At 52.1% G+C, this 24176-nt stretch overlaps 3 protein-coding genes across 3 annotated transcripts; 2 read left to right on the top strand and 1 right to left on the bottom strand.

Annotated features, from left to right (window-relative positions):
* The first annotated feature begins 116 nt into the window (after positions 1 to 116).
* On the top strand, positions 117 to 6425 carry CFB (complement factor B). The gene is made up of 18 exons (XM_029943308.1): positions 117 to 301; positions 397 to 630; positions 1033 to 1218; positions 1370 to 1543; positions 1790 to 1891; positions 1975 to 2111; positions 2400 to 2538; positions 2857 to 2988; positions 3528 to 3629; positions 3718 to 3855; positions 4326 to 4423; positions 4543 to 4660; positions 4903 to 5056; positions 5163 to 5239; positions 5436 to 5548; positions 5653 to 5785; positions 5864 to 5913; positions 6214 to 6425. The coding sequence occupies exons 1-18, from the start codon at positions 238 to 240 to the stop codon at positions 6367 to 6369; spliced, it is 2307 nt and encodes a 768-aa protein (XP_029799168.1). The 5' UTR covers positions 117 to 237; the 3' UTR covers positions 6370 to 6425.
* A 2-nt stretch (positions 6426 to 6427) lies between these two features.
* On the bottom strand, positions 6428 to 12631 carry NELFE (negative elongation factor complex member E). The gene is made up of 11 exons (XM_029943311.1): positions 12486 to 12631; positions 11966 to 12048; positions 10487 to 10556; positions 10239 to 10384; positions 9461 to 9535; positions 9295 to 9332; positions 8790 to 9109; positions 8526 to 8670; positions 8317 to 8371; positions 7971 to 8073; positions 6428 to 6739 (listed from the first exon to the last, which is right to left on the bottom strand). Exons 2-11 carry the CDS (start codon positions 12038 to 12040, stop codon positions 6642 to 6644), a joined length of 1125 nt encoding a protein of 374 aa, XP_029799171.1. The 5' UTR covers positions 12041 to 12048; positions 12486 to 12631; the 3' UTR covers positions 6428 to 6641.
* Positions 12632 to 12747: 116 nt separating this feature from the next.
* Positions 12748 to 24154, top strand: SKIV2L (Ski2 like RNA helicase). The gene is made up of 28 exons (XM_029944775.1): positions 12748 to 12817; positions 12895 to 12998; positions 13890 to 13999; positions 14099 to 14216; positions 14306 to 14420; positions 14540 to 14614; positions 14907 to 14960; positions 15059 to 15249; positions 15426 to 15554; positions 15775 to 15920; positions 16485 to 16631; positions 16763 to 16847; positions 17036 to 17142; positions 17465 to 17611; positions 17689 to 17785; positions 17940 to 18152; positions 18235 to 18345; positions 20324 to 20554; positions 21221 to 21358; positions 21518 to 21655; positions 21800 to 21904; positions 22223 to 22370; positions 22466 to 22592; positions 22726 to 22936; positions 23092 to 23202; positions 23282 to 23500; positions 23685 to 23825; positions 23911 to 24154. The coding sequence occupies exons 1-28, from the start codon at positions 12796 to 12798 to the stop codon at positions 24109 to 24111; spliced, it is 3741 nt and encodes a 1246-aa protein (XP_029800635.1). The 5' UTR covers positions 12748 to 12795; the 3' UTR covers positions 24112 to 24154.
* Positions 24155 to 24176: the final 22 nt, after the last annotated feature.

Here is a 24176-nt window from a genome sequence, read left to right on the forward strand (position 1 = left end):
GGGGCCCTCCCACCTGGACATTCCGGAAAATGATGTGGGTTGGGGTGGGTGGGGCTAGCCACAGGTGCCAGAACACAGATTGCATAAAAGGCTGGAGGTTGTGGGGGGCAGGGGAAGAGGGTGCGACCAGGCCCAGGTCTGAAGTTTCTTTGGACACAGAGCCAAACAGACAGGCAGCACAAGCTGGGATAGGCCATTTTGTTCCCAGCCCTGGTTTCTCTCCTGCCTTCTGTCACTATGGGGAGCAGTCTCAGACCCCAACTCTGCCTGGGGCTCTTGGTGCTGGGCCTCTTGTCTGGAGGTAAGAGAGAGTCACCACCCACTGCCCCTTCCTGCTGCCCCCAGTATTCCTCCTTGGCCTTGGGAGGCTGGACTTCACACGGTCTTTTTCTTTAGGTGGGACCACAACGCCATTGTCTGCGGTTAGGCCCCAAGGCTCCTGCTCTCTGGAAGGAGTAGAGATCAAAGGTGGCTCCTTAAGGCTTCTCAAGGAGGGCCAGGCACTGGAGTACGTGTGTCCCTCTGGCTTCTACCCATACCCTGTGCAGGTTCGCACTTGCAGATCCACAGGGTCCTGGAGCACCCTGCGGACGCACGACCAAAAGATTGTCAAGATGGCAGAATGCAGAGGTTGGAGGGCAGTGAGGGTGGGCACGGGTCAGTGGAGGGGTGGAACTGGTGGTGGCCAGGGGCCAGACTAGCATGGTATTAAGAGTTGCACTGAGACCAGGCAGGTTAGCAGGGGGAGCTGAGCAAACACAGGAGCCGTCTAGGGCTGAGGAGGGAGAGAGGGACGAGGAAGGGAGTGAACATTCCGAGCATCTACCCTGTGCCAGGCAACCCTAGCAGTGAAAGGAACACTCAGAAATTGGAAGCAAGGAGAAGCAGGAGTCATCATAGGTTGAGGGTTGATGTTGTCTGTGGGACCAGGGCAGCACGGTTTCTCTGTGACAGGGTCCCTGAGACCAGAAGGGAAACTCTCAAGGGAAACCTTCATTCTCAGTGATTTCTACTTGTTCCCCTCTCCCAAAGCAATTCGCTGCCCAAGACCACAGGGATTTGAGAATGGGGAATACTGGCCCCGGGCCCTCTACTACAATTTGAGCGATGATATCTCTTTCCGCTGTTACGATGGCTATACTCTCCGGGGCTCCGCCAATCGCACCTGCCAAGCAAATGGACGGTGGGATGGACAAACGGCCGTCTGCGATGATGGAGGTGAGGAGTGTCCCCTTCCCTGGTGATGGTGTCTTCTCCCTGACCACGTTCCAGCCTGAGGATGGTTCCTCAGCACCACAACTCTTGTGCTCTACTGTGCCATCTGGGCCCCAGGATTTGGCCCTCACCTCCATGTCTCATGCTTCTGCAGCGGGGTACTGCCCCAACCCAGGCATCCCCCTTGGCACAAGGAAGGTGGGCAGCCACTACCGCCTTGAAGACACAGTCACCTACTACTGCAACCGGGGACTCACCCTTCGTGGCTCCCAGCAGCGAACGTGCCAGGAGAGTGGCTCTTGGAGTGGAACAGAGCCTTCCTGCCAAGGTGACTCTTGACCCAGGCCCAAAGATCAGATCCTGCTCTTTTATCCTCATGTCCCTCCCCACTCCAGGTCCCCCTAATGCAATCCAGCTCCTTCCTCACTTCTAAACCTGCCTGTAGAACTTCATCACTACTGAGCCTTTCCCATCCTGGAAACCCACCATCCCGTCTCTCTGGTCACTGGGTCTCTGACCCTCTCACCCCTACCAACACCCCCAGACATTTGACCTGATTTCTGACCTCTTCCAGACTCCTTTATGTATGACACCCCTGCAGAGGTAGCCGAAGCCTTCCTGTCTTCCCTAACAGAGACCATAGAAGGAGTAGATGCTGAGGACGGGCATAGCCCAGGTTTGGAGGCAGGAAATTGGGGGAGGATGAAGGGGCAGGAAAATCGTGCATGCTGGAGCCTGAGTTTCTCTGATGGCACCCAGGGGAACAACAGAAGAGGAAGATTGTCCTGGACCCCTCGGGCTCCATGAACATCTATCTGGTGTTGGACGCATCAGACAGCATTGGGATCGGCAACTTCACAAGGGCCAAGAACTGTCTCAAAGACTTCATTGAGAAGGTGGAGCCCCCTTCCCCCTGAGTGTGAACTTACTGCCCAGCCAGGACTAGTTCCCTGATGTTTCCAGACCCTCTGAGACACAAGTCCCAGAAAACCTCTGTTCCTATTCTGTCCTCCTTCCCTTTTACTTGAAGCAGTTTCTTGACCTTTAACGCAATCATCCATTAGCCTCAGGGTGATCAGTTAGCCCTTGAGTCTCTGATTATAACTTTCCCTATCCCAGAAAAGCTGCTGACCTCTCCCAACCATTCTTTCATTGCCACTACTCATTGCTCCTCTAACTCACAGGTGGCAAGTTATGGGGTGAAGCCAAAATATGGTCTAGTGACATATGCTACAGACCCCAACGTTTTGATCAGAGTGTCTGACGAAAACAGCAGCGATGCAGACTGGGTTACAAGGGCAATCGACAAAATCAGCTATGAAGGTCAGAGGTTAGGGAAGGGACTGGTGGGTGTGGGGCTCACTCTGGGGTCAGAGGAGTGAAAAGGTTCGGGGTTGTTGTGGGGAGGAGGTGGTGAGACCATGTGGGAAGGCAGGGCAGGCCACTTTGCAGTCAATGGTTGGACAGCGGGCTCACTGGGGAATAGGGGTTACTGGGAACATGTTGGGGCTGAGAAGGGCATTTTGTGGTCTAAGGGAAGTCAGTGGGATGACAACTCAAAAAGCTGAAAAATGTGATAGGCCTCTAAGGTTCATAGATGACTTGGAAGACCAGGCAAGGTGATCTCTTCTCTTTCCACAGATCACATGTTGAAGGCAGGGACCAACACGAAGAAGGCCCTCCAGGCAGTTTACAACATGATGGGCTGGGAAGGGAACGCCCCCCCTGAAGGCTGGAACCGCACCCGCCACGTCATCATTCTCATGACTGATGGTCAGAAGGGACCTTTCTCCTGCCCCAGGCTCCTCACCCTTATACCAGTGTATGGCTGCGAGGTCCACATGTAACACTAGACTCATGGTTGGGGCTCTGAGCAGCACTGAGGGTGCCAACCATGTTGATTTTTCCTGTGACCCTTTACAAGGAGAGATCCTTCTGGAGTCTCTCTGTGATCTGCCACTTCCACCCCCTTTTAACCTGCTTACCCAGGGGTGCTCGGGTGGCTCAGTTGGTTGGGCTTCTGAATTCGGCTCAGGTCATGATCTTGCAGTTTGAGGTTGAGCCCCGTGTCTGCTTCAAATTCTGTCTCCCTCTCTCTGCCCCTCCCCCGCTTGTGCTCTCTCTCTCTCTCTCTCAAAAATGAATAAACATTAAAAAAATAAAACAAATTAAAAAGTTGAAACCTCACCTCCAGCCATTAAAAACAAAAAACAAAACACCTGCTTACCCAGCCATGTGTCACTATTTCTAGCCAATTTATCTTCCTTGACCCTCTTCTTGCCTCACCTTCATGGTCCCTGTCTCTTCTGCAGGTTTGCACAACATGGGTGGGGACCCAGTCCCTGTCATTCATGAAATCCGGAGCTTCTTGGACATTGGGAGGGATCGCAAAAACCTAAGGGAGGATTATCTGGGTGAGTTTTTTGTCTTGGACCCAGCACCTTGCTTTCTCAGCTCCTGCCCGCAGGGCTTGGACACTCACTCTCCCCTTTTCCCCCTCAGATGTCTATGTGTTTGGGGTTGGGCCTCTGGTGAACCAAGAGAACATCAATGCTTTGGCTTCCAAGAAGGATAAAGAACAACATGTGTTCAAAGTCAGGGACATGGAAAACCTGGAAGATGTTTTCATCCAAATGCTTGGTAGGAAGATATTGGGAGGGTATAAAGAGGTCAGGAAACTCCCTAGGTACCCCAAGGTCACTCAAACTTCCTTTCCTCCTGAAGCCTCGGCAGTCTGGGATGGTTTTCTCATTGCTCCTTCTCTACCTCAGTCACATTCTTGTTTCTGGGCACTATCCACTTCTTGATCTTAGAATCAGAGTTCTGAACAGCAATGGAATCTTGTCAAGTCTCTCATTTTACAGATGTGGAAAGTGAGGCCAAGAGCAGCCCAAGGACAGTAAGCTAGCTAGAGCTGGCCCAGGCCTCCTATCTGTTAGTTCCAACTATTCACTATACTGCCAGTTTCTTGCCCTCTATGTAAGGAAACAAATGCCCCTTTCCTTATGGTCCTCTGGTTCTCAGAGCTGTGTAGGTGTGCCTCCCTGAAAGGCTTCTGCCATCTGGAAATGAAGCATCCCAGGTCTCAGCACATTTTCCTTTCTTGTTAGATGAAACCCGGACTCTGGGGCTCTGTGGAATGGTTTGGGAGCACAAGACAGGTACTGATTACCACAAGCAACCGTGGCAGGCCAAGATCTCGGTCACTGTAAGCAGTTTCTTGGTGGTGGGGACTTGTGGGAGGGGAGGTCAGGGGGAATGAGGGTAGGGGAAGGGCAAAATGTGATGTTTGTGTAAGTTAAGCTTTCCCCCCTGCCATGTTTCCAGCGCCCTTTGAAGGGACACGAAACCTGTATGGGGGCCGTGGTGTCTGAGTACTATGTGCTGACAGCGGCACACTGTTTCACGGTGGATGATCGGAATAATTCAATCAAGGTCAGCGTGGGTAAGGATGCAGTGAATCAACCCTGAGCTTCAGCTGTGCTCCCTGGGCAACACCTTCCACTTCCTCAGGAGCCCACCCTCCCAATCTCCTCTCCTTGAGTTCCCAAAGCAGCCCCCTCCCTTGCATACTGGGCTGCTTGGGGGCAGGGGGGAAGACTTGGGAGTTGGGGAGGATGCAGGGCCAGAAATAGGAGGCTGCCCAGAGAAGTAGGATGTCCTGATATACCCGCTCTCCTACCTTAGGAGGGAGGAAGAAGGACATAGAAGTCGATAAAGTCCTATTTCACCCCAAGTATGACATCAATGGGAAAAAAGCAGAAGGTATTGATGAATTTTATGACTATGATGTGGCCCTTGTCAAACTCAACGAGAAGCTCAAGTATGACCAGACTCTCAGGTGAGCTCTCTGGACCCCTGAGGAGAAAAGTATGGGCAAATTGGGGCTACAGGCCTGAGGCAGGTCCGGTCTGCTGTCTCTGAGTCTCCCCATCTCTCCCTAACAGGCCTATTTGTCTCCCCTGCACCCAGGGAACAAATCAAGCTTTGAGGCTTCCACTGTCAACCACCTGCCAGCAACAGAGTAAGCCATTTGGGGAAAGTAGCACAAGGGAATGATGCGAAGAGACAAGTGGGGCATGACAGGGTGCTGCAAGAGCCGGCCTGGTCTCCAGCCCACAGGCAAGGGTTGAAGCACATTTGCTGAGTGTCAAAGGCAATAGGGAGATGGTGGGGGGCAAGGAGGGTGCTAAAATGACCCCATCTGTCCATTTGTCCAGTGGAAGAGCTGCTCCCTGCAAAGGATATCAAAGCTCTGTTTGTGTCAGAGTTGTTGAAAGATGGGAAGAAGACACTGATTCGGAAGGAGGTCTATATCAAGAATGGGGAAAAGGTGAGGAATATGGGATCCTAAGCAGGTCCCCTAGGCCCTGATTCTTCCTAAGCAGGCTCTGTTCATCACCCCTTTCTCCTCTGTGCTTTATACCTCACCTACAGAAAGCGAGCTGTGAGAGAGATGCTCAATATGCCATAGGCTATGACAAAGTCAAGGACATCTCTAAAGTGGTCACCCCCAGGTTCCTTTGCACTGGAGGGGTGGATCCCTATACTGACCCCAACACTTGCAAAGGTAAGAGAAGACTCTGCCTTTCCTGAATGTTCCTAAAGCCCAAGAATCGTTTTCCCTACAGCTTCTCCTCCCCTGTAGGTGATTCTGGTGGTCCCCTGATTATTCATAAGAGGAGTCGCTTCATTCAAGTGAGTTTCCCCTCTACTTACTATCTATGGAGAGATGCCAAGTGGTCAGCATGGGCCCTAAAGCAGGAAAGTTCAATGCATGTGGCTGGAAAGGGGAGGACAGAGCCTGCCTCCTTACAACTCCTCCTTGAAATGGCCGTGTTGCGGCAATGTCTGGCTGTGTGCTAGAGAGCAGGACTGAGCCAGGTCCCTAGTCTAATTCTTCTAGGTCAACTCAGATGTACTTGGGAATAGTTGAGCTTCTTGGGATTAGGAAGGAATTCTACCAAATGATCGGTGGCATCCTCTTGCCCTCTCCAGGTTGGTGTGATCAGCTGGGGTGTAGTGGATGTCTGCAAAGACCAGAGGCGGTGGCAGCAGGTACCTGGTCATGCCCGAGACTTTCACATCAACCTTTTCCAAGTGCTGCCCTGGCTCAAAGAGAAACTCAAAGACGAGGATTTGGGTTTTCTATAAGGGATTTCCTGCTGGAAAGGGGGGAATGAGATCAAATTAAAACAGCTGCGACAATACCTGTGTTCAAGATCCTTTTGGGGTAAGGGAGAGGGGGACGTGCACTGGCCATGTGTTACAACTGAAATAAAATCTAACAGCCGTTTTTAAAGGCTCAACCCCAATCCCAAGTGCTGAAAAACCAGAGGCTGAGGGACATGTGTGAGCTTCCACCTCAGTGTTTTACTGAGACCAGTGTTGGCGCAGGTGAAGCACACGGAATCCAGCTCCATTCCCTAGAAGCCATCCACAAGGTTTTCCTTGTAGACATCATCACTGTAGACAATCTGGGTCCTCTTGTCCCGGTGGCAACCCTTAGGGCTGTTCTGGACAGCTAGGGAGGGAGGAAAGGATTGGTTAAGGTCTGAAGCATTGCAGCTGAGCACTGGTGCGGCCAGAGGCTCAGTCTGACCAGCTCACTCCTGGCCTTTGGCCACTGGAAGCCCAATTTCAATGCTGCCCTCTGGTGGCCAGGATGTGGCCTGTCTCCCTTTGGCTCCCTTAGGCCAACCCATCCCCATGGCAAGAAGCACATGCCAGTCATTGTGTCACGTGCAGATACTGCAAGGAATGTTTTGTTCTTAGGACAGCCCCAAAGGTAATCATTGTGATAACTGAGTGATGTTAACCCATTACATCAAAATATTAAAAATTAGAAAATCTCTGTAGCCCTTTGTTGATATGTTAGTCATTTTTGTTCCTTCTTTAATTTGGAGGGCCACTCTTCTTCTGAACATCTCTTTCTGCCTAACTCCTCTGCCAGGCAAACCAATAGGTACAGAGGGCTATTCACACTAAGAAATGCTACTAGCCTCAATAGGGGAGCTCACTCTGGCTGTGGCTTTGGCCCAAAACGTTCTTCCTCTAGCCTCATGCTGTTCCCTCCCCTTCTTTTTTTCCCTCCCTACATCGTCATGTCCCTCTCTTCCACCCCATTTCCAAGGATTCCATCCCTGTCATTCCGGGGCTACAGTCACTCACCCCCACACCAGCCTCCATTTTCTTGGATCTTCATACCTTGACACTGCTGATCACTACCCAGCTTCCAGAGCTTGTGTCTTTGGCTTTAATGGCCTCTGGTGCTGCTCCTTGAATATCCCCCAAACCCAGGCCTGTGTAATTTTTTTCTCCAAATTCAGTCTTCCCTGAAAATACTATCATTTTGTAGCCACTCTGTGATACAGAGGACTCTGATCCACGTTTTCAGTCCTTGCCACACACCCAAGTTCCAGATCTCTAATTTCAAATGCTTATTTTATAAAGCCAACCACACTCCACCTCAAAATGAACAAGGCCATGTGAGATGCTCATCCTGATCACTGACCTCGCTCACTTCCACTTTCTTCCCAGTTCCAGTTATTACTGCTTTGGGAGTTGGTCTCAATCCTTCTCACTAAGAAATCTATCTCTAACTGACAGAGGACCTGACAATTCTCATTCCAATTCTCACAGCCTCCATCAGATCCAGACATTTATCACCTCTAGGGAATCCTGGGACATGCAGGGGAACAAAGAGAGGAGGTGAGCTGTGGGAACAGGATAGAAGAGGAAGAATCCATTCTTACCGAGGGAGCCCCAGACAGACTTGCCAGTGGCAGCATCCAGCATGGGCTGTTTGCGGGCAATGCTGACTTTGAGTTGTACAGACTCTACCTGGGTCCCATTGAGCTAGAAAATAAGAAGGGGCGAGGCAAAGGATGGGGGGAAACATTACAGACAAAACAAAGGAGGATTTCCAAGAGTTGCCATCGTAGGAACAGACTGATTAGGGATCTAAGAACACATTTCTTAAGTAGATAGAGAGAGGCTTTCTCTGTCACGAGAAAATGATTTCCTCCTGGCTCCCAGTATTTTAAAGAAAACATGGGGATGGCAGTAGAGTTGGGAAGAACAGATCTGGGAAGTCCCAACCTCAGCAACGGCTTGATCTGCTGATTCCATCTTTTCATAGGTGACGAAGGCACAGCTAGGATGAGAGAAAAAAGGATCAGTAGAAGGCCTATGGGCTCTTGTGGACCCAACCAAACCCAATGCTCATAGGCCAGTGGCGATAGGTTGGTGTTCTCCCTCAAACCCAGGTCCCCCCAGGACTTATCATCGTGCCCCACTATCATCCTTACTTTCTGGGTGGGTCCATGGAGAGGTCAATGATGTTTCCAAAGGGAGAGAAGGCCCCACGGAGTAGGGTGGGCGTCATGTCCTCTCCATACACATAGAGAGTATTCCCTTTCCGAGGGGCCCTGCGTTCAGGGAATGAGTCCGACCCTGTGGGGTCAGGAGTCACAGTCACAATGTGCAACCCATCTCAGCCTCTACTTTAAGAGGCCACTTTAGTGGGACCCGCCTAAACCCTTTCACTTTTCCCACCAGCCCAGATCACTCACTGCGGAAAGGCCCCTCTCGTTCTCGATCGCGGTCCCGTTCCCGGTCGCGGTCCCGTTCCCTATCTCGGTCCCTGTCTCGATCACGGTCCCTGTCCCGATCGCGGTCTCGATCCCGTTCCCGATCTCGATCTCTGTCTCGGTTTCGCTCACGACTGTGGTCCCGGCTGCGGCTTCGGGGAGGAGAGGCTGAGGAGCGGGCACCACCACGTTCTTCATAGCCCCAGTCAAAGCTTCGAGGGGGACCATCACCAGCTCCTGGGCCCTCTGCCTCTTCCCCATCTGGCCCTAGTTCCCGAAGCCGATCACTAGAAGACACAAAACTGGGGGAGGCAGACAGTGAGGATCAAAGGGGGCCTTTACTTCATCTTCCCAGACTCTGTGGTGACTCAACACTCCCTCTGCACCCCAGCTCCCTCCACTCCAGCCCTAAACCTCCCAAGGATCCAGACAATTGACCTCCCCTGCTCTCCCAATTAGGACCCAATCCTCCCTCTAGCTCTCTAACCTCTCATACAGAGATTTCCTCTGGGGGCGTCTGGATGACTGCAAAAGAAACCAAAGTTAAGGACAGTAAAGATGAGTCCTAGTTCGTGGCATGTGGCCCCAAATATGTGGATCTCTCATTGTCCTCATTCCCCAGCCTCTCAGGGATGGAGAGTTGGGAACCATACCTCCTGCAGATCGTCATCGGCAGATACGCTTCTCTGGAACGGCTGGAAAGTGGGGACTGGCCCCTTCTCAGGGTCCTGGGAAGGTTGTAGAGATCTACTTCAATGTGAGAGCAGGAGGCTGCCTAGCGATTCCTCTTCCCCCACCCTCTTCTCAGCTTTCCTCTGCCCTCTTTCTCCTCCTTTTAACTCTTTTGTGCATTTATTTGTGTGGTATTTTTCATAAATGATCTAATACACACTTAGAGTATTTAGTTTATCTGCACATTTCTTGAATCTGCTGACATCTTCAACCTATTCAACTTCTCAGAACAAAATCCAGGGGTGCCTGGGTGGCTTAGTTGGTTAAGCATCCGACTTCAGCTCAGGTCATGATCTCGCTCGCGGTTTGTGGATTTGAGCCCCGCATCAGGTTCTGTCCTGACAGCTCAGAGCCTGGAGTCTGTTTCAGATTCTGTGTCTCCCTCTCTCTCTGCCCCTCCCCCACTCGTGCTCTGTCTGTTTCAAAAATAAATAAACTATATTAAAAAAATAGAAAAAAAAAAGAACAACAAAACCCAGAAGCTCAAATACATGGTAGATTAGAGCCACAGAATGTATGATATGCAGAATTTAGGAGTCAGTCAGTGTCTTCATTTTAAAGATAAGAAACCTTAAACTCGGACTGGTACAATCTGCCCAGAACTCAATAGGCATTACTTTCTCCCAAGAATGACTCCAACTTGGAAGGATATCCTCTGAAGTCAAGGGTCCTCTGAACAATCTTTCTGCTTGTGCTCACCTTTAACTTCCCCTCTAGCGTTCGAGAACGTTTGAAGCCCGAGTTCTTGGTCTCGGCCTTGATGGCACTGATGGCTCCTGACTTCACCAGCTGCTTTGCCTGCTCTGTCGCTGTGGCTGTGTCCACCACAGGCTGCTCTGACAGTGCTGGAGTGGTGAGGGAAGGAGGCGTTATTTTGGCCAAGCTGTGGGACAGGTCAGCTCCATGCTGCCCACTTCCAGTCTATTCCCAGTTCCCCTATCACTCACAGCGTTTCACACCACCTTGGCTGGCTGTGTTGCTACTACTTTGTTTCTTCAGAGCCAGCAATGCCTTTTTCTGGGAATGAGAGAGAGAAGAGAAGGGTTGGTGAGGGCCAGTCCCTGGCCAGGTCTTCTCCCAAAGTCCCTGGACATCTTACTCCAGGGGGCGCCTTTCTCAGAAAACAATGCAACTGGTGTCCTTGGAGCGGGGCACTGAGGCAGCCCTACCGCTCACATATGATCCACTGGATCATCTACAATCCCAGTGATATATACTCTAGCCAAACCATTGTATCCAGAGGCTTTCCCAGGCCTCAGTTTTTGAAGTGGAAGGCAAGGAATTTGAACATGGGCCAGAATCCCAATATATGAGCTGTAAATACAAGCCTATGTTTCTTTCTTGGAGGGGCTTCATCCATCCATCCCCTGCATATTTAACAAGGACACGCCATTGCTTTGTAACAGAAGTATGCAAGAGTATGAGATGTTGTTCTTCCCCTTAAGAAACTTACAGTCTGAGAAATAAGACGATTAGACATAATTATCAAGAGTGATTGTAAGAGGTGCAAATTGCTTGTGGCTGAGAGTAAATTAGATTACCTGATGCCAAATGGCTATTAAACTGGACCCTGGGTAGAATCTACACAAAACAGATTGAAAGAAAAGGGCATTTTAGACAAAGAACACAGACAGGCAGAGATGTGGAAGTAAGAAAGCTTTGGGAATGCATGTTTTGGGCCTAGTGAATAATTCTGACTAGAAAGGGACTCCAAGGTAAGGCTCTGTTGTACAGACAATAGGAAACCACTTACAGGTTTTGAGAAAAAGAGAGACAGAGTTTTTTGATTTCAGTGGTTCATTTTTAATAAGAGTGAAGGAAGTCTGTCCAAAAACACACTGAGAAGCTTCTTGAGAAACCATTACAACACTCTATATGAGCATCAGCAAAAACTGGATCTACGAAATACACAGGAAAAAATAAACAACAGACATTACTTCAAAGGAAGAATCAGGAAGACTTGGCAAACGTTTAGCTATGCAAATAGTGAGATGTGACATGCGAGAGAGGAGATTTTGATTCCAAACACGTGGGAAATCTGTATGTGGTCAGTCCTACGTGGAAGATCAATAAAAGGAACTAAGTTAGAATAGACAGGAAGATGATAGCTAGCTGCAACACTAGGAATCTGACCGCTATCAGTAGTAGCTCGGATAGAATTGAAAAAACAAACCTGGAGATTACCACCCCTGTGGTGGAACTAAAGGCCACAGAAAAGGAAGAGAACTCTATGGCAGAATGCACAGAAAAGAGAGAAGGTATACACCAAGACTTGGGAAAAGCCCACCTCTGAGGCTACGTGGAGAGGACATATGCCTCCAGGTCCGAGCTGGAAGAACCCTCCCATCCCCTCACACTCACCCCAGGTGTTCTCAAGAGTGTAGAGTCTGTGTAAGGTTGGGCCACGCCCCCGCACACTCCCTCACCTTTTTCTTGAGTTTGTTGAATTTCTTCTGCAGAGCCTCCTCCTCCTCGCTCAGTCCGGGGGGTATCACCAACATGGTGGCTCCTGGTTCAGGGGCAGGGCCCAAGACATCTTTCTCCACTGTCACCGCCCAGGGTTCACACGCCGTCCACACTGCACCCAACCGCACCCCTCCAGGCCTACCTACTCCTGTCTTTTGCCTCTCCCTACCCCTTGCTTAAACCAAGCTGCCATCCAAGCCCACGCTCGTCGGGATCAACCAGCATTCCCTCTTCTCTCCAGGAATCATGGCCACCAGCGCCTTGCGGGACCAAGTGGCCCGGGAAAGGGGAAGCATCCCTTCCGTCGCCAAGACGATGGCATCAGACTCCCCCTACTCCCGTTGGGTTAGTATGGCAACCGCGGGGTCCAAACGGCACAGGAGGCAGTGGAACCCGCGCAGCGCTCTCAGAGCAACGAAAAGGGGAAGAAGAGAGAAGGAGCTCGGACAAAAGGGGCGAAGGGTGAGAAGAACACCTTACCTGAGGGGGACCTGAGGGGGCGGTAACCGGGGTCCCACGGTCTCGGGCGGCGCCCGCGCGGGCAACGGAGAGCTGGCTCAGAGCGATGACGTAGCGAGGGGTGGAGAACGCGGTAACCAAGGCGGCTCAAGGCTAGACACTTCCGCCCGGCAGTCCCCCAGCTCAGGTCAGCCTCTCAGTAGCGCTCATCCCCGCCCCCGCGGGGGCGTGTGACGGAAGTCGCCTCCACTTCCGCCCGCTCTGGGGCGGGGCTTACCCCTCGGCTTCTCGCTGCACTTCCGGTCTGCCCTGACGCTGCCTGGGGTGCAAGATGATGCAGACGGAGCGACTCGGTGAGGGGGAGGGGGTGGAACGAACTAGTGTTAAAGGGGTGACGCTTGACCTCTGACCTCTGGCCTTCCCTCTGTAGTGCTGCCTCCTCCAGATCCCTTGGATCTTCCCCTTCGGCCTGTGGAGCTGGGATGCACAGGGCGCTGGGAGCTGCTCAATGTCCCTGGGGCTCCAGAGAGTACAGTAAGTGACTTTTGACCCTAACCTTTGACCCACTTTGAGCTTAAAACCTTCTGCACCCTCCTTACTGTTGGACCCTAGGGTAACCTTATTCTCCTGTCTCTGGATTCCTGTCTTATGGGCCTGCCTTGTACTGGACAGACCCCAGCCTAGTGGACTAGAGTTCATGTGAAGACAGAGCAGGGAGTTTTGGGGATTCCTTAGCTCTGAGAATTGCTCTTTCAAGTGTATTTTTTCTCCCGAGTCACCTGTCTCCAAGCACCAGGGCACTTGTTGATGGCTAGCCTTTGAGGCCCTGACTCTCATCCTTAGTCCTGGGCTCCCTTTTCCTAAAAATAGTGGTTCTCAAATTTAAGTGTACCTCATAATTAATGGGGGTAGGGGATTTTTATTTTTATTTTTTATTTTATTTTATTTTATTTTATGTTTGAGAGACAGAGGAAGTGCGAGCAGGGGAAGATCAGAGAGAGGGAGACACAGAATCCGAAGCAGGCTCCAGTCTCTGAGCTGTCAGCACAGAGCCCAATGTGGGGCTCGAACCCACGAACCGTGAGATCATGACCTGAGCCGAAGCCGGACACCTAACCAACTGAGCACCCAGGCGCCCCGGGGATTTTTAAAAATACAATTTCTTAAGCCCAGCCACAGAAATTGTGGGATGATTGTATTTCATGTTGTATCATAATGCTTCAGTAACTATTGCTCCAGGTAAATCAGTAGCAGGTAGTTTGCCCTGTAAAGCAAGATAATCTTTGGAAAATATTGCTTCAGCTTGACTGTCCTAATCAGTCTGGGACATCTACCGTTTCTGGTTTCAACACAAATCACATCACTTTTTTGTGTATGTCTTCTGTTCTCCCCTTACCTAATGACTTTTGTCTTGTCCTTTACCAGCTTCCCCATGGCCTCCCTCCCTGTGCCCCCGATCTGCAGCAGGAAGCAGAGCAGCTGTTTTTATCATCTCCAGCCTGGTTGCCTCTGCATGGTGTGGAGCACTCAGCCCGGTGAGGGGTCTGGAGGGGCCTGGACTGGGGAGCTAGGCCCCTAAAGGAAACTGGGAGAGGAGAGAAAGAAGACCTAAAAAGTGTTTTCATTTTCTGTAGAAAATGGCAGAGGAAGATGGATCCCTGGTCTCTCCTGGCCACACTGGGGGCCCCAGTCCCCTCAGACCTTCAGGCCCAAAGACACCCAACCACAGGCCAGATACTGGGCTACAAAGAGGTAAGAGGTCAAGGGTCATAAGAAGGAGAATTGGGAAAGGGTCGGAGGCGAGCTCAGCCTCATTGGGGCTGTGTGGACTCTTGCCACAGGTCCTGCTGGAGGATACAAACCTATCAGCCACCACCTCCTTGTCTCTTCGCCGTCCCCCAGGGCCCGTCTCCCAGTCCCTGTGGGGGAATCCAACACAATACCCTTTCTGGCCAGGTGACTTTTGTGGAAAATGGGATGGTAGGAGAGGGCACCCTCAGTCTCCAGGAAAGGGTTCCCCACCCATCCCGTATCCCACCACCCTAAGAATCCCTGTTTGTCCACCCTCTCCCCAGGTGGAATGGATGAGCCCACCATAACAGATCTGAACACTTGGGAGGAGGCTGAGGAGGAGATAGACTTTGAGAAAGGTGAGGTGGTGCCAGGATGGACCCTTGGGAGTAAGGCTGTGAGTCAGCCCTGAGGAAGAGGAGCCCGGGCCTATCAGTGGGCTGCTGCTAGCCCTTCTGTGCCTTTGAGAAAATAAGGGAAAGGCACCCTTGTCATAACAACCTTTATTGTCTGTCATCTGGTGGAAAGATGGCAGAGAGCCCCATCTCCAGCATCTACACTGTGAATGGCATCCTGTAGGTTTAGGTATCGTATGACTTGTATGACACCGCACAGTAATGCTGATTCTTTCTCTTTGTCCCTGTTCTTCAGATCTTCTTACTGTCCCACCTGGCTTCAAGAAAGGTGTGGACTTTGCACCAAAGGGTGAGTTTTGGTTTTGAGATGGGGCATAGCAGTGCTGGCTTTCTCCTGTGGAACAGAGATGGACATGACCGGGTTTCCCTTTTTGCCTTGCTCCTCAGATCACCCGGCTCCAGCTCCTGGCTTGCTCAGCCTCAGCCGTTTGCTGGAGCCTCTGGATTTGGGGGGAGGCGATGAGGATGAGAGTGAGGCTGTGGACCAGCCAGGAATTCCCAGAGGGGACACTGTTTCAGCAACCCCCTGCAGTGCTTCCCTGGCCCGAGCAAGCAGCTTGGAGGACCTAGTGTTGAAGGTTGGTGGTTCTGGGCAGTTGAGGCAGGAACGAAGAGGCCTTACTGGGGGACTGGAGGGGGAGGGGGGTAGCTGGCTTGGTTGGGTCTAAGAGGAAGACTGGAGCATCTTTACGGAGGGGTGGTAACAGAGGGCTCTCTGACTGTATCTTTATCACTCTACCCCCGGCTTTTCCAGGAAGCATCCACAGCTGAATCCCCTCCAGAACCCCCCAAGCCCCTGCCTCAGGAACAGTGGGCGATTCCTGTGGATGTCACCTCCCCTGTTGGTGATTTCTACCGCCTCATTCCTCAGCCTGCCTTCCAGGTAGTGTGGCCCAGTCCTCACATGCTCCCCTACCTCCTCCCCACTGCTCCCTTCATCTCCTCTCCCCGTCGAGGCCAGATGCCTTCTAGGTTAGTCTTGGGCCTCACTCCCAGCCTCACTCTAGCATGCCAGAGCCATCTTGCATGCCCTAAGAGCTGGAGGCAGGAGGGCCCCCTGTCCTTTTTCTGGCCCGGTCCCCATCTATTCCTCTCTCCCACAGTGGGCGTTTGAGCCGGATGTGTTTCAGAAACAGGCCATCTTGCACTTGGAGCGGCACGACTCCGTCTTTGTAGCGGCTCACACATCTGCGGGGAAGACGGTCGTGGCTGAATACGCCATTGCCCTTGCCCAGAAACACATGACACGGTATAGGCCCCTCCCCAGCCTCCCCCTTCACCAGCTGGCCCTGTGTTCTCCTGCACCCTTTCTAAGTGTCATCTCTTCCCCACCGCAACTTCATTTTTCAGATGAGAGGTTTGGGGAGATACTGAGACGGGGCCAGGAGTGATGTGGGAAGGTGTGGTGGGGAGAGCAGTTAGAAGAAGACCTTCGCGGGGCACCTGGGTGGTTGAGTCGGTTAAGCATCCGAATTGGGTTCAGCTCATGGTCTCACGGTTCGAGAGATCTAGCCCCACATTGGGCTGTGTGCTGACAGTGCAGAACCTGCTTGGGATTCTCTCTCTCTCACCCTCTCTCCCCTGCTCACACTCTGTCTCTCTCAAAAGTAAACGAGTAAAGATTAAAAAAAAAAAGAGGAAGACCTGGGTCAGCTTAGGAAGAGTTTTTGTGGGGTCATGTCATGAAGAAGAATGTGAGGGCAGTTCGGGGGAAGAAGGAAGCACCTGGGCTCTGGCGTGCTTCTGGGGGCGCTCAGGGTGGGAGAGGTGGAGCTGACCAGGAGGCGGTGCTGACTTCCTACCCTCTTCCCAGCACCATCTACACTTCACCCATCAAGGCCCTGAGCAACCAGAAGTTCCGAGACTTTCGAAACACTTTTGGAGATGTGGGACTGCTCACTGGGGATGTACAGCTGCACCCAGAGGCCTCCTGCCTCATCATGACGACAGAGATCCTTCGGTGAGAGATAGGCACTCAACACGGGTGGATTTTTGGTCAGGAAGGTGAGGCTGCTCTGGACAGCATGTTGACTGAGAACAAGGTGGAGACAGGAACCAATGGGGAATCAGCCTTTGGCCTCTTCTCCCCAGCTCCATGCTGTACAGTGGCTCAGATGTTATCCGGGACCTGGAGTGGGTCATCTTTGATGAGGTTCACTACATCAACGATGCTGAGGTAAGAGGCCTAGGGGCCCCATGCCCCTGTTGTTCTCTCCTGTGGGCCTAGATCACACATTGTAGTTCACACACCTTTGTGGACCTTACTGCCTTCTTTGACCCCAAATGTAACCCTGTGCGCTTCCCCAGGGGCAGAAGGGCAGCCCCCTCTGAGCCGATAGTGACCAGTCTTCTCTCTTTGCCCAGCGTGGGGTTGTGTGGGAGGAGGTGCTTATCATGCTCCCTGACCACGTCTCCATCATCCTTCTGAGTGCTACTGTCCCCAATGCCCTTGAGTTCGCTGACTGGATCGGGTGAGATGCGTGCCCTGGACTGCTTGGGTGAAGGGGGCTGTAGCATTCCTTGGTTGGGGGTGGGGGTGGAGACTACCACAGCAAGGAAGGTGTCTGGGGGTGGATTGGAGGAAGGGGTAGGGCTGGGACGCATGTCTGACCTGGGCGGCTGCAGGACCCCTCTTGGGCCCAGATCACCTTGTGTGTTGGGTGATGGGATGGTGGGGTAGCCTTCCAGTCTGGCTCTCAGAAAAGACTGGATGAAGCTGGAGGGGGAAGGTGGTGGGGATGTGGGTTCCTTCTTGCACTTTTGCCACTGACCTGCTCTCTTCTACCCACTCAGGCGACTGAAACGGCGCCAGATCTATGTGATCAGCACTGTTGCCCGTCCCGTACCCCTGGAGCATTATCTCTTCACGGGGAATAGCCCCAAGACCCAGGGGGAGCTCTTTCTGTTGCTGGACTCCCGAGGTGCCTTCCACACAAAGGGGTATGCCAGACATAGGGCAGAGTCAGGGCTGGGTCCGCTGGGCGTAACTGTGATCAGCGACCCTCCCTGTGCCCCAGGTACTATGCAGCTGTGGAGGCCAAGAAGGAGCGGATGAGCAAACATGCCCAGACTTTTGGGGCCAAACAGCCCATGCATCAGGGGGGGCCTGCACAGGTGAGAGTCGGCGGGCTTTGTACCTGCTCCCACCTGTTTCTCCTCTATCCATTCTTCCCTCAGTCCCCAGGGGTTTGGACTTGAGTTTGAGCACCATCTGACTTGACACTGGTTCAGGGACACAAGTTTTGCCCCCTTCTGCCCCCTTCCCCAGGACCGCGGTGTGTACCTATCCCTCCTGGCCTCCCTCCGCACCCGTGCACAGCTACCCGTGGTCGTGTTCACCTTCTCTCGGGGTCGCTGTGATGAGCAAGCCTCGGGCCTCACCTCCCTGGATCTCACCACAAGTTCAGAGAAGAGTGAGATTCACCTCTTCCTGCAGCGCTGCCTTGCTCGCCTCCGTGGCTCTGACCGCCAGCTGCCCCAGGTGTGGATGGGGGTCTTGAAGACTGGTGGGGATAGGATTCTCCACCACCCTATTCCTGACCATGGGCCTTGGCTCCCTGCAGGTCCTGCACATGTCCGAGCTCCTGCACCGTGGCCTGGGTGTGCACCACAGTGGCATCCTGCCCATTCTTAAGGAGATTGTGGAGATGCTTTTCAGTCGAGGCCTGGTCAAGGTACACACACTGGTAGAAGGGGGATTCTTCAGAGCACGTGTTGCTCCCTTGTGGGCTGGCCAGAGGGAAGGACTCAGACAGGACAGTGCAGTGGTTAAGAGCTTGGGCTCTCGGTACAGATTGCCCGGGTGTGCATCCTGGCTCTACCAATTGCTCACTGTGTGACCTCAGGCAGATTACTTAACCGTTCTGAACTTTAGGTTTCCCATCTTAAAACAGAGATGCACAGAATAGGCACAGGTGGTATTCAGAAGGGAAACCGAAAAAGTTACCAAACATAGGAAACGTTAGTCATCAGAAAAATACAAATTAAAATAGTCATGAGAGATAACTTTATAGCTACTAGACTGGTAAAATTTAGGAAGCTGGCTAAGGCCAAGTGTTGCAAAGACATAGGAGACTATAGGATTAGAGAACTCACATATCAGTGTAGCCAGTCTGGAGTGCACCCTGGCATTTTTTTTTAATGTTTTATTTATTTTTTGAGAGAGAGACAGACAGACAGCATGAGCAGGGGAGGGTCAGAGCGAGAGAGAGGGAGACGCAGAATCTGAAGACAGGCTCCAGGCTCTGACCTAGCTGTCAGCACAGAGCCTGACGCGGGGCTTGAACCCACGAACTGTGAGATCATGACCTGAGCCGAAGTCAGCCGCTTAACCTACTGAACCACCCAGGCGCACCTTCACCTTTGCATTCTTGAGGCAAAAATATATATAATGTACTCTTTGACCCTAAATTCCATTTCTGGGTATATACTGCAAAGAAGTTCGCACCCTAGTCTCTGAGGGAACATGTCCCCTCTTCCTTTGTTGGCTGTAATCTTGTGGTGGGGTGCTGGCGGTACCAGGGTACCCTTCACTGGGAGAGCGGGGGCGGGGGGGGGGGTCACTGTACGGGATGTGCACCGCAGTGCTCTGAAGCAGCTGCAAACAATGGAGTAGGTATAATCACTGGAACGGGGGTGGGCATTGAAAACACTATGTGGAGAAATTGGTTAATTAATTAATTAGTTTATTTTTATTAGAGTATACTTGACGCATAGTGTTTCTTTAGTTTCACGTGTACAACATAGTAATTTGCTTTTTGTTTATAATATAACATAAGCTTATATGTTATGCTGTATTCACCACAGGTAGAACTACCGTCTGTCACCATATACCAGTACTAGGATATCATTGACTTTATTCCTTATGCTGTGCCTTTTATGCCTGTGACTCATTCATTCCATAACTGGAAGCCTGTATCTCCCACTTCCCTTCACCCATTTTGTCCATTCCTCTCCCCCCCTTCCCTCTGGCAATCATCAATTTGTTCTCTATTTATAGGCCTGATTCTGTTGTTTCTTTATTCGTTTTGTTTTTTAGATTCCACATATGAGTGAGATCATGTGGTATTTGTCTTCCTCAGTCTGACTTATTTTGCTTAGCATACGTTCTGCCGTATTTGTCTGTCCATGTCACACATGGCAAGATCTCATCCTTTTCACGGTTATCTAATATTCCAATATACACAGTACATCTTCCTTATCCATTCATGTATTGATGAACACTTGGGTTGCTTCCATATTTTAGCTATTGTAAATAATACTGCAGTAAACATTGGGGTATGTATCTTTTTGAATTAGGGTGTAACTGCCTTTAACATGAATCATCAATTACATGCACCCAAAACAAGACACAATCTGCAAGAACATGTTCACACAGAGATACTCTAAATATGTTGGGTGATTGACGGTAGGGAGATGGGAATTGGATATGGGTTACAAGAAAAGAAGCAGGTAGCCAAATAGATAAAGTGAAAATGATAGTACTTGCTCTATAGTTTTGCTCTCAGAGTTATTAAATGAGATCCTGCGAGTTAACTGTCTGGGACCATGTTTGGTACCCGCTCAGGCTTGGCTACAGAGAAGGTACATTTGGCCGGGGCTGGGTGTCTGTGTGTAGCCCTTTTACTGATCCTTTTACTTCCCCCATCCCAGGTCTTGTTTGCCACGGAGACCTTTGCCATGGGTGTTAATATGCCGGCCCGAACGGTGGTGTTTGATTCTATGCGGAAGCACGATGGGTCCACTTTCCGGGATCTGCTCCCTGGAGAGTATGTGCAGATGGCAGGCCGGGCGGGCCGACGGGGCCTGGACCCCACCGGCACTGTCATCCTACTCTGCAAGGGCCGTGTGCCTGAGATGGCAGACCTGCACCGCATGATGATGGTGAGCCGGGGCGGTATGAGGCTGAGCTGGCAGGGCCCCAGCTCTGGGGACCTGCTGGGTTCTCTCTTTCACCCTACTTTCCCTCTCTTTTCTTTCTACGGTTGACCTTTGAACAGTGTAGGGTTAGGGGGTGCTTACCTCTGCATAGTCAGGCATCCACATACAACTTTTGAGTCCCGAAGAACTTTACTGCTAATAGCCTGTGCTGCTGGCTGGAAGCCTTACCAGAAACAGACAATGAACACCTATTTGTGTATGTATTTGCTGTATTCCTATAATAAACCTAGAGATAAGAAAATGTGATGAAGAAAATCATAGGGAGGAGAAAATACTTACAGGATTGCAGTATTTAATTGAAAAAAATACACGTGTTGTTCAAGGGTCAGTTATACTTTTTTCTTTTGCCTGGGAGAAACCAAGGTCAGACCAAGCAAATCCAAGGATTAGACTGAATCTCACCCCTTCTAGTCTTTTTTTCATTGTGAAGACAGCTAGGTTGAACGTTTCAGGGCCTATTTATTTAGTTTTGTTCGCTTATTTTGCAGAGGAGGTGAGTAAGCAGTTTGTGGGGACTAATTCTGCTGGGAGTACAGCTGGTCCCCAGAGGGCCGGCTTGGGGGGCAGCAGGCTCTAACCGGGTCTCACTGCTTCTCTGACGCGGCCCAGGGGAAGCCATCGCAGCTGCAGTCCCAGTTCCGCCTCACATACACCATGATCCTGAACCTGCTGCGGGTGGACGCCCTCAGGGTAGAAGACATGATGAAGAGGAGCTTCTCTGAGTTTCCATCCCGCAAGGACAGCAAGGTGAGGAGGTTGGGATGACCAGTATACTGGGCAGCATGTGGGTACAAGGGAAGCCAGGATGAGAAGAGGTGGACATCTAGAGACCAGACGTGAAGGTGGGGAGTGTGGCGTCCTGGGCCTGGGAACTCTGCTTTCATACCTCCCCACACTTCCACCCAGGCCCATGAACAGGCTCTAGCTGAACTGACCAAGAGACTGGGGGCCTTGGAGGAACCTGACACGACTGGCCAACTGGTTGACCTGCCTGAGTATTACAGCTGGGGGGAGGAACTGACAGAGACCCGGAGCCTGATCCAGGTGAGTGAGTGTTGTGGAGGTGATGGAGAGAGGGAGGAAGAGAATGCAACACTCCGGGTGCTCCTGAACCTAGTCCCAACCTATTCTCAGTGTCCCTGTGACGCTATCTTCATTATCCCTTTTGTCTATGTCCCCACTTTTTAGCGACGCATCATGGAGTCGGTGAATGGGCTGAAATCTCTCTCAGCCGGAAGGGTGGTGGTTGTGAAGAATCAGGAGTATCATAACACATTGGGTGTGATCCTGCAGGTGAGGGCAATGGAAATTTAGACCCCAGAGGGAAGGAGCCCTATCTCTATCTTCCTTTCTTGGCTGGGGGCAATTGTAGTTACAACAGTGCACTCCTTTTTCCCTCCTGCCCTCCTTTCTCTCATTGCCACCACGTCATGCTTCCCTCCTTGTTCTCCCAGCCCCACCCTCAAGACTGATCTGATTGACTTGGTTACCAGTCCATACTGATGGGCTCTGCAGTTGCTCTGTGGTCCCTGCCTGAGAGTGGGGACCTGGTCTCTGTCTTTGATGTCCACTCCTCACATTGCCCTGGCTTGGCCTCCCCATCCATCCTAGGTCTCCTCAAATTCCACGAGCAGGGTGTTTACAACCCTGATCTTGTGTGATAAGCCTGTGTCTGAGAACCCACAGGAGAGGGCACCAGCTACCCCAGATGTGCCCTACCCAGATGACCTTGTGGGATTCAAGCTGTTCCTGCCTGAAGGTGAGCATGGGGCAGATGTCCGGGTTCCTGACAGCAATGTATGGAGGATGTTTGGGTCCATTGTAAGGTTTGACCCTGCTCTTCCCTTTTCACAGGGCCCTGTGACCACACAGTGGCCAAGCTCCAGCCAGGAGATGTGGCTGCCATCACCACCAAGGTGCTCCGAGTGAATGGGGAGAAGATCTTGGAGGACTTCAGCAAGAGGCAGCAACCAAAATTCAAGTCAGAAATGGCTGGGGAGGGGACCATGTAATGGGGGGTAGGAAGGGGTGGTTGAGGTGTCTCCTCAGCCTGAGGGGGCTTCTCTGAAAGAGAACACTCTGCCCTAGGTCTTACGACCTTGCTCCTTCCTCAGGAAGGATCCTCCCATTGCAGCTGTGACCACTGCTGTCCAGGAACTGCTGCGTCTAGCTCAGGCCCATCCAGCGGGACCCCCTACCCTTGACCCTGTCAATGACTTGCAGCTCAAGGATGTGTCCGTGGTTGAGGGAGGGCTCCGGGCCCGAAAGCTGGAGGAGCTGATCTTGGGGGCTCAGTGTGTGCACAGTCCCCGTTTCTCCACCCAGGTAGGGTCCTGGATGCCAGCTCCCAAGCTCAGAGGGGGGCTTTTCCCTTCTCTTCTCCTGCAGACCAGCCACCCCCATCTCTGCCCTTGTCTATAGTGCCCTCCTGCTCTGGGGTAAGAGGAAAGCTAACATGCTTCTGTGGTGGCTCTCTGCAGTACCTGAAGCTGCAGGAGCGAATGCAGATACAGAAGGAGATGGAGCGACTGCGTTTCCTGCTGTCAGATCAGTCACTGCTGCTGCTCCCAGAGTATCACCAGCGAGTAGAGGTGGGAGGACCAGGGGAGGGGGCAGGGGGCTAGTGAGAGAGAAGAGAGCAGGCTCCCAACACCTACCATCTTTCTTCAGGTGCTCCGAACCTTGGGTTATGTAGACGAGGCAGGCACCGTGAAGCTGGCAGGGCGGGTGGCTTGTGCCATGAGCAGCCACGAGCTGCTTCTCACTGAGCTCATGTTTGACAACGCTCTAAGTGCCCTGCGGCCAGAAGAGATTGCAGCCCTACTCTCTGGCCTGGTCTGCCAGAGCCCTGGTGACCCTGGGGAGCAGCTCCCAAGCACCCTCAAACAGGTATGGGACACTCACCCCACTTTCTCTCCCGTGGCTGTGGCATTCCCAGTCCAAGTATTCCCCAGGTGACCCCCTCCAGTCCTGTTAAGTGCCCGTAAGAGCTGGAACGGCTTCTTCCTTGTTCTGGAGCTCCCCCTCCTAAAGATGGAAGGCAGGGTCTGAGTCTCTCCTTGGCCATCTGCAGGGAGTCGAACGTGTCCGGGCTGTGGCCAAGCGGATTGGTGAGGTCCAGGTGGCCTGTGGCCTGAACCAGACCGTGGAGGAATTTGTCGGGGAGCTGAATTTTGGGCTGGTGGAAGTCGTGTACGAGTGGGCCCGGGGCATGGTGAGTAACTGGGGCTTTGTGGACAGCTGGCTGGGGAGAGGCTGCCCAGGCCTACCACATTCAGTCCTCACCCTGCTTTCCACAGCCCTTCTCCGAGTTGGCAGGGCTGTCAGGAACCCCTGAGGGCCTCGTAGTCCGTTGCATCCAGCGCTTGGCCGAGATGTGTCGCTCGCTGAGGGGAGCGGCCCGCCTGGTAGGAGAACCTGTGCTAGGTGCCAAGATGGAGACGGCAGCTACTCTGCTGCGGAGGGACATCGTCTTTGCGGCTAGCCTGTACACTCAGTGAGTGGCCTGTGTGAAAATACAGTAATAAAACAGCAAACCACCTACGTGTACTTCAAGTGTTGGGCA

Source organism: Suricata suricatta, chromosome 7 (genome assembly GCF_006229205.1).
Source record: "Suricata suricatta isolate VVHF042 chromosome 7, meerkat_22Aug2017_6uvM2_HiC, whole genome shotgun sequence".
Classification (NCBI taxonomy): Eukaryota; Metazoa; Chordata; class Mammalia; order Carnivora; family Herpestidae; genus Suricata; species Suricata suricatta.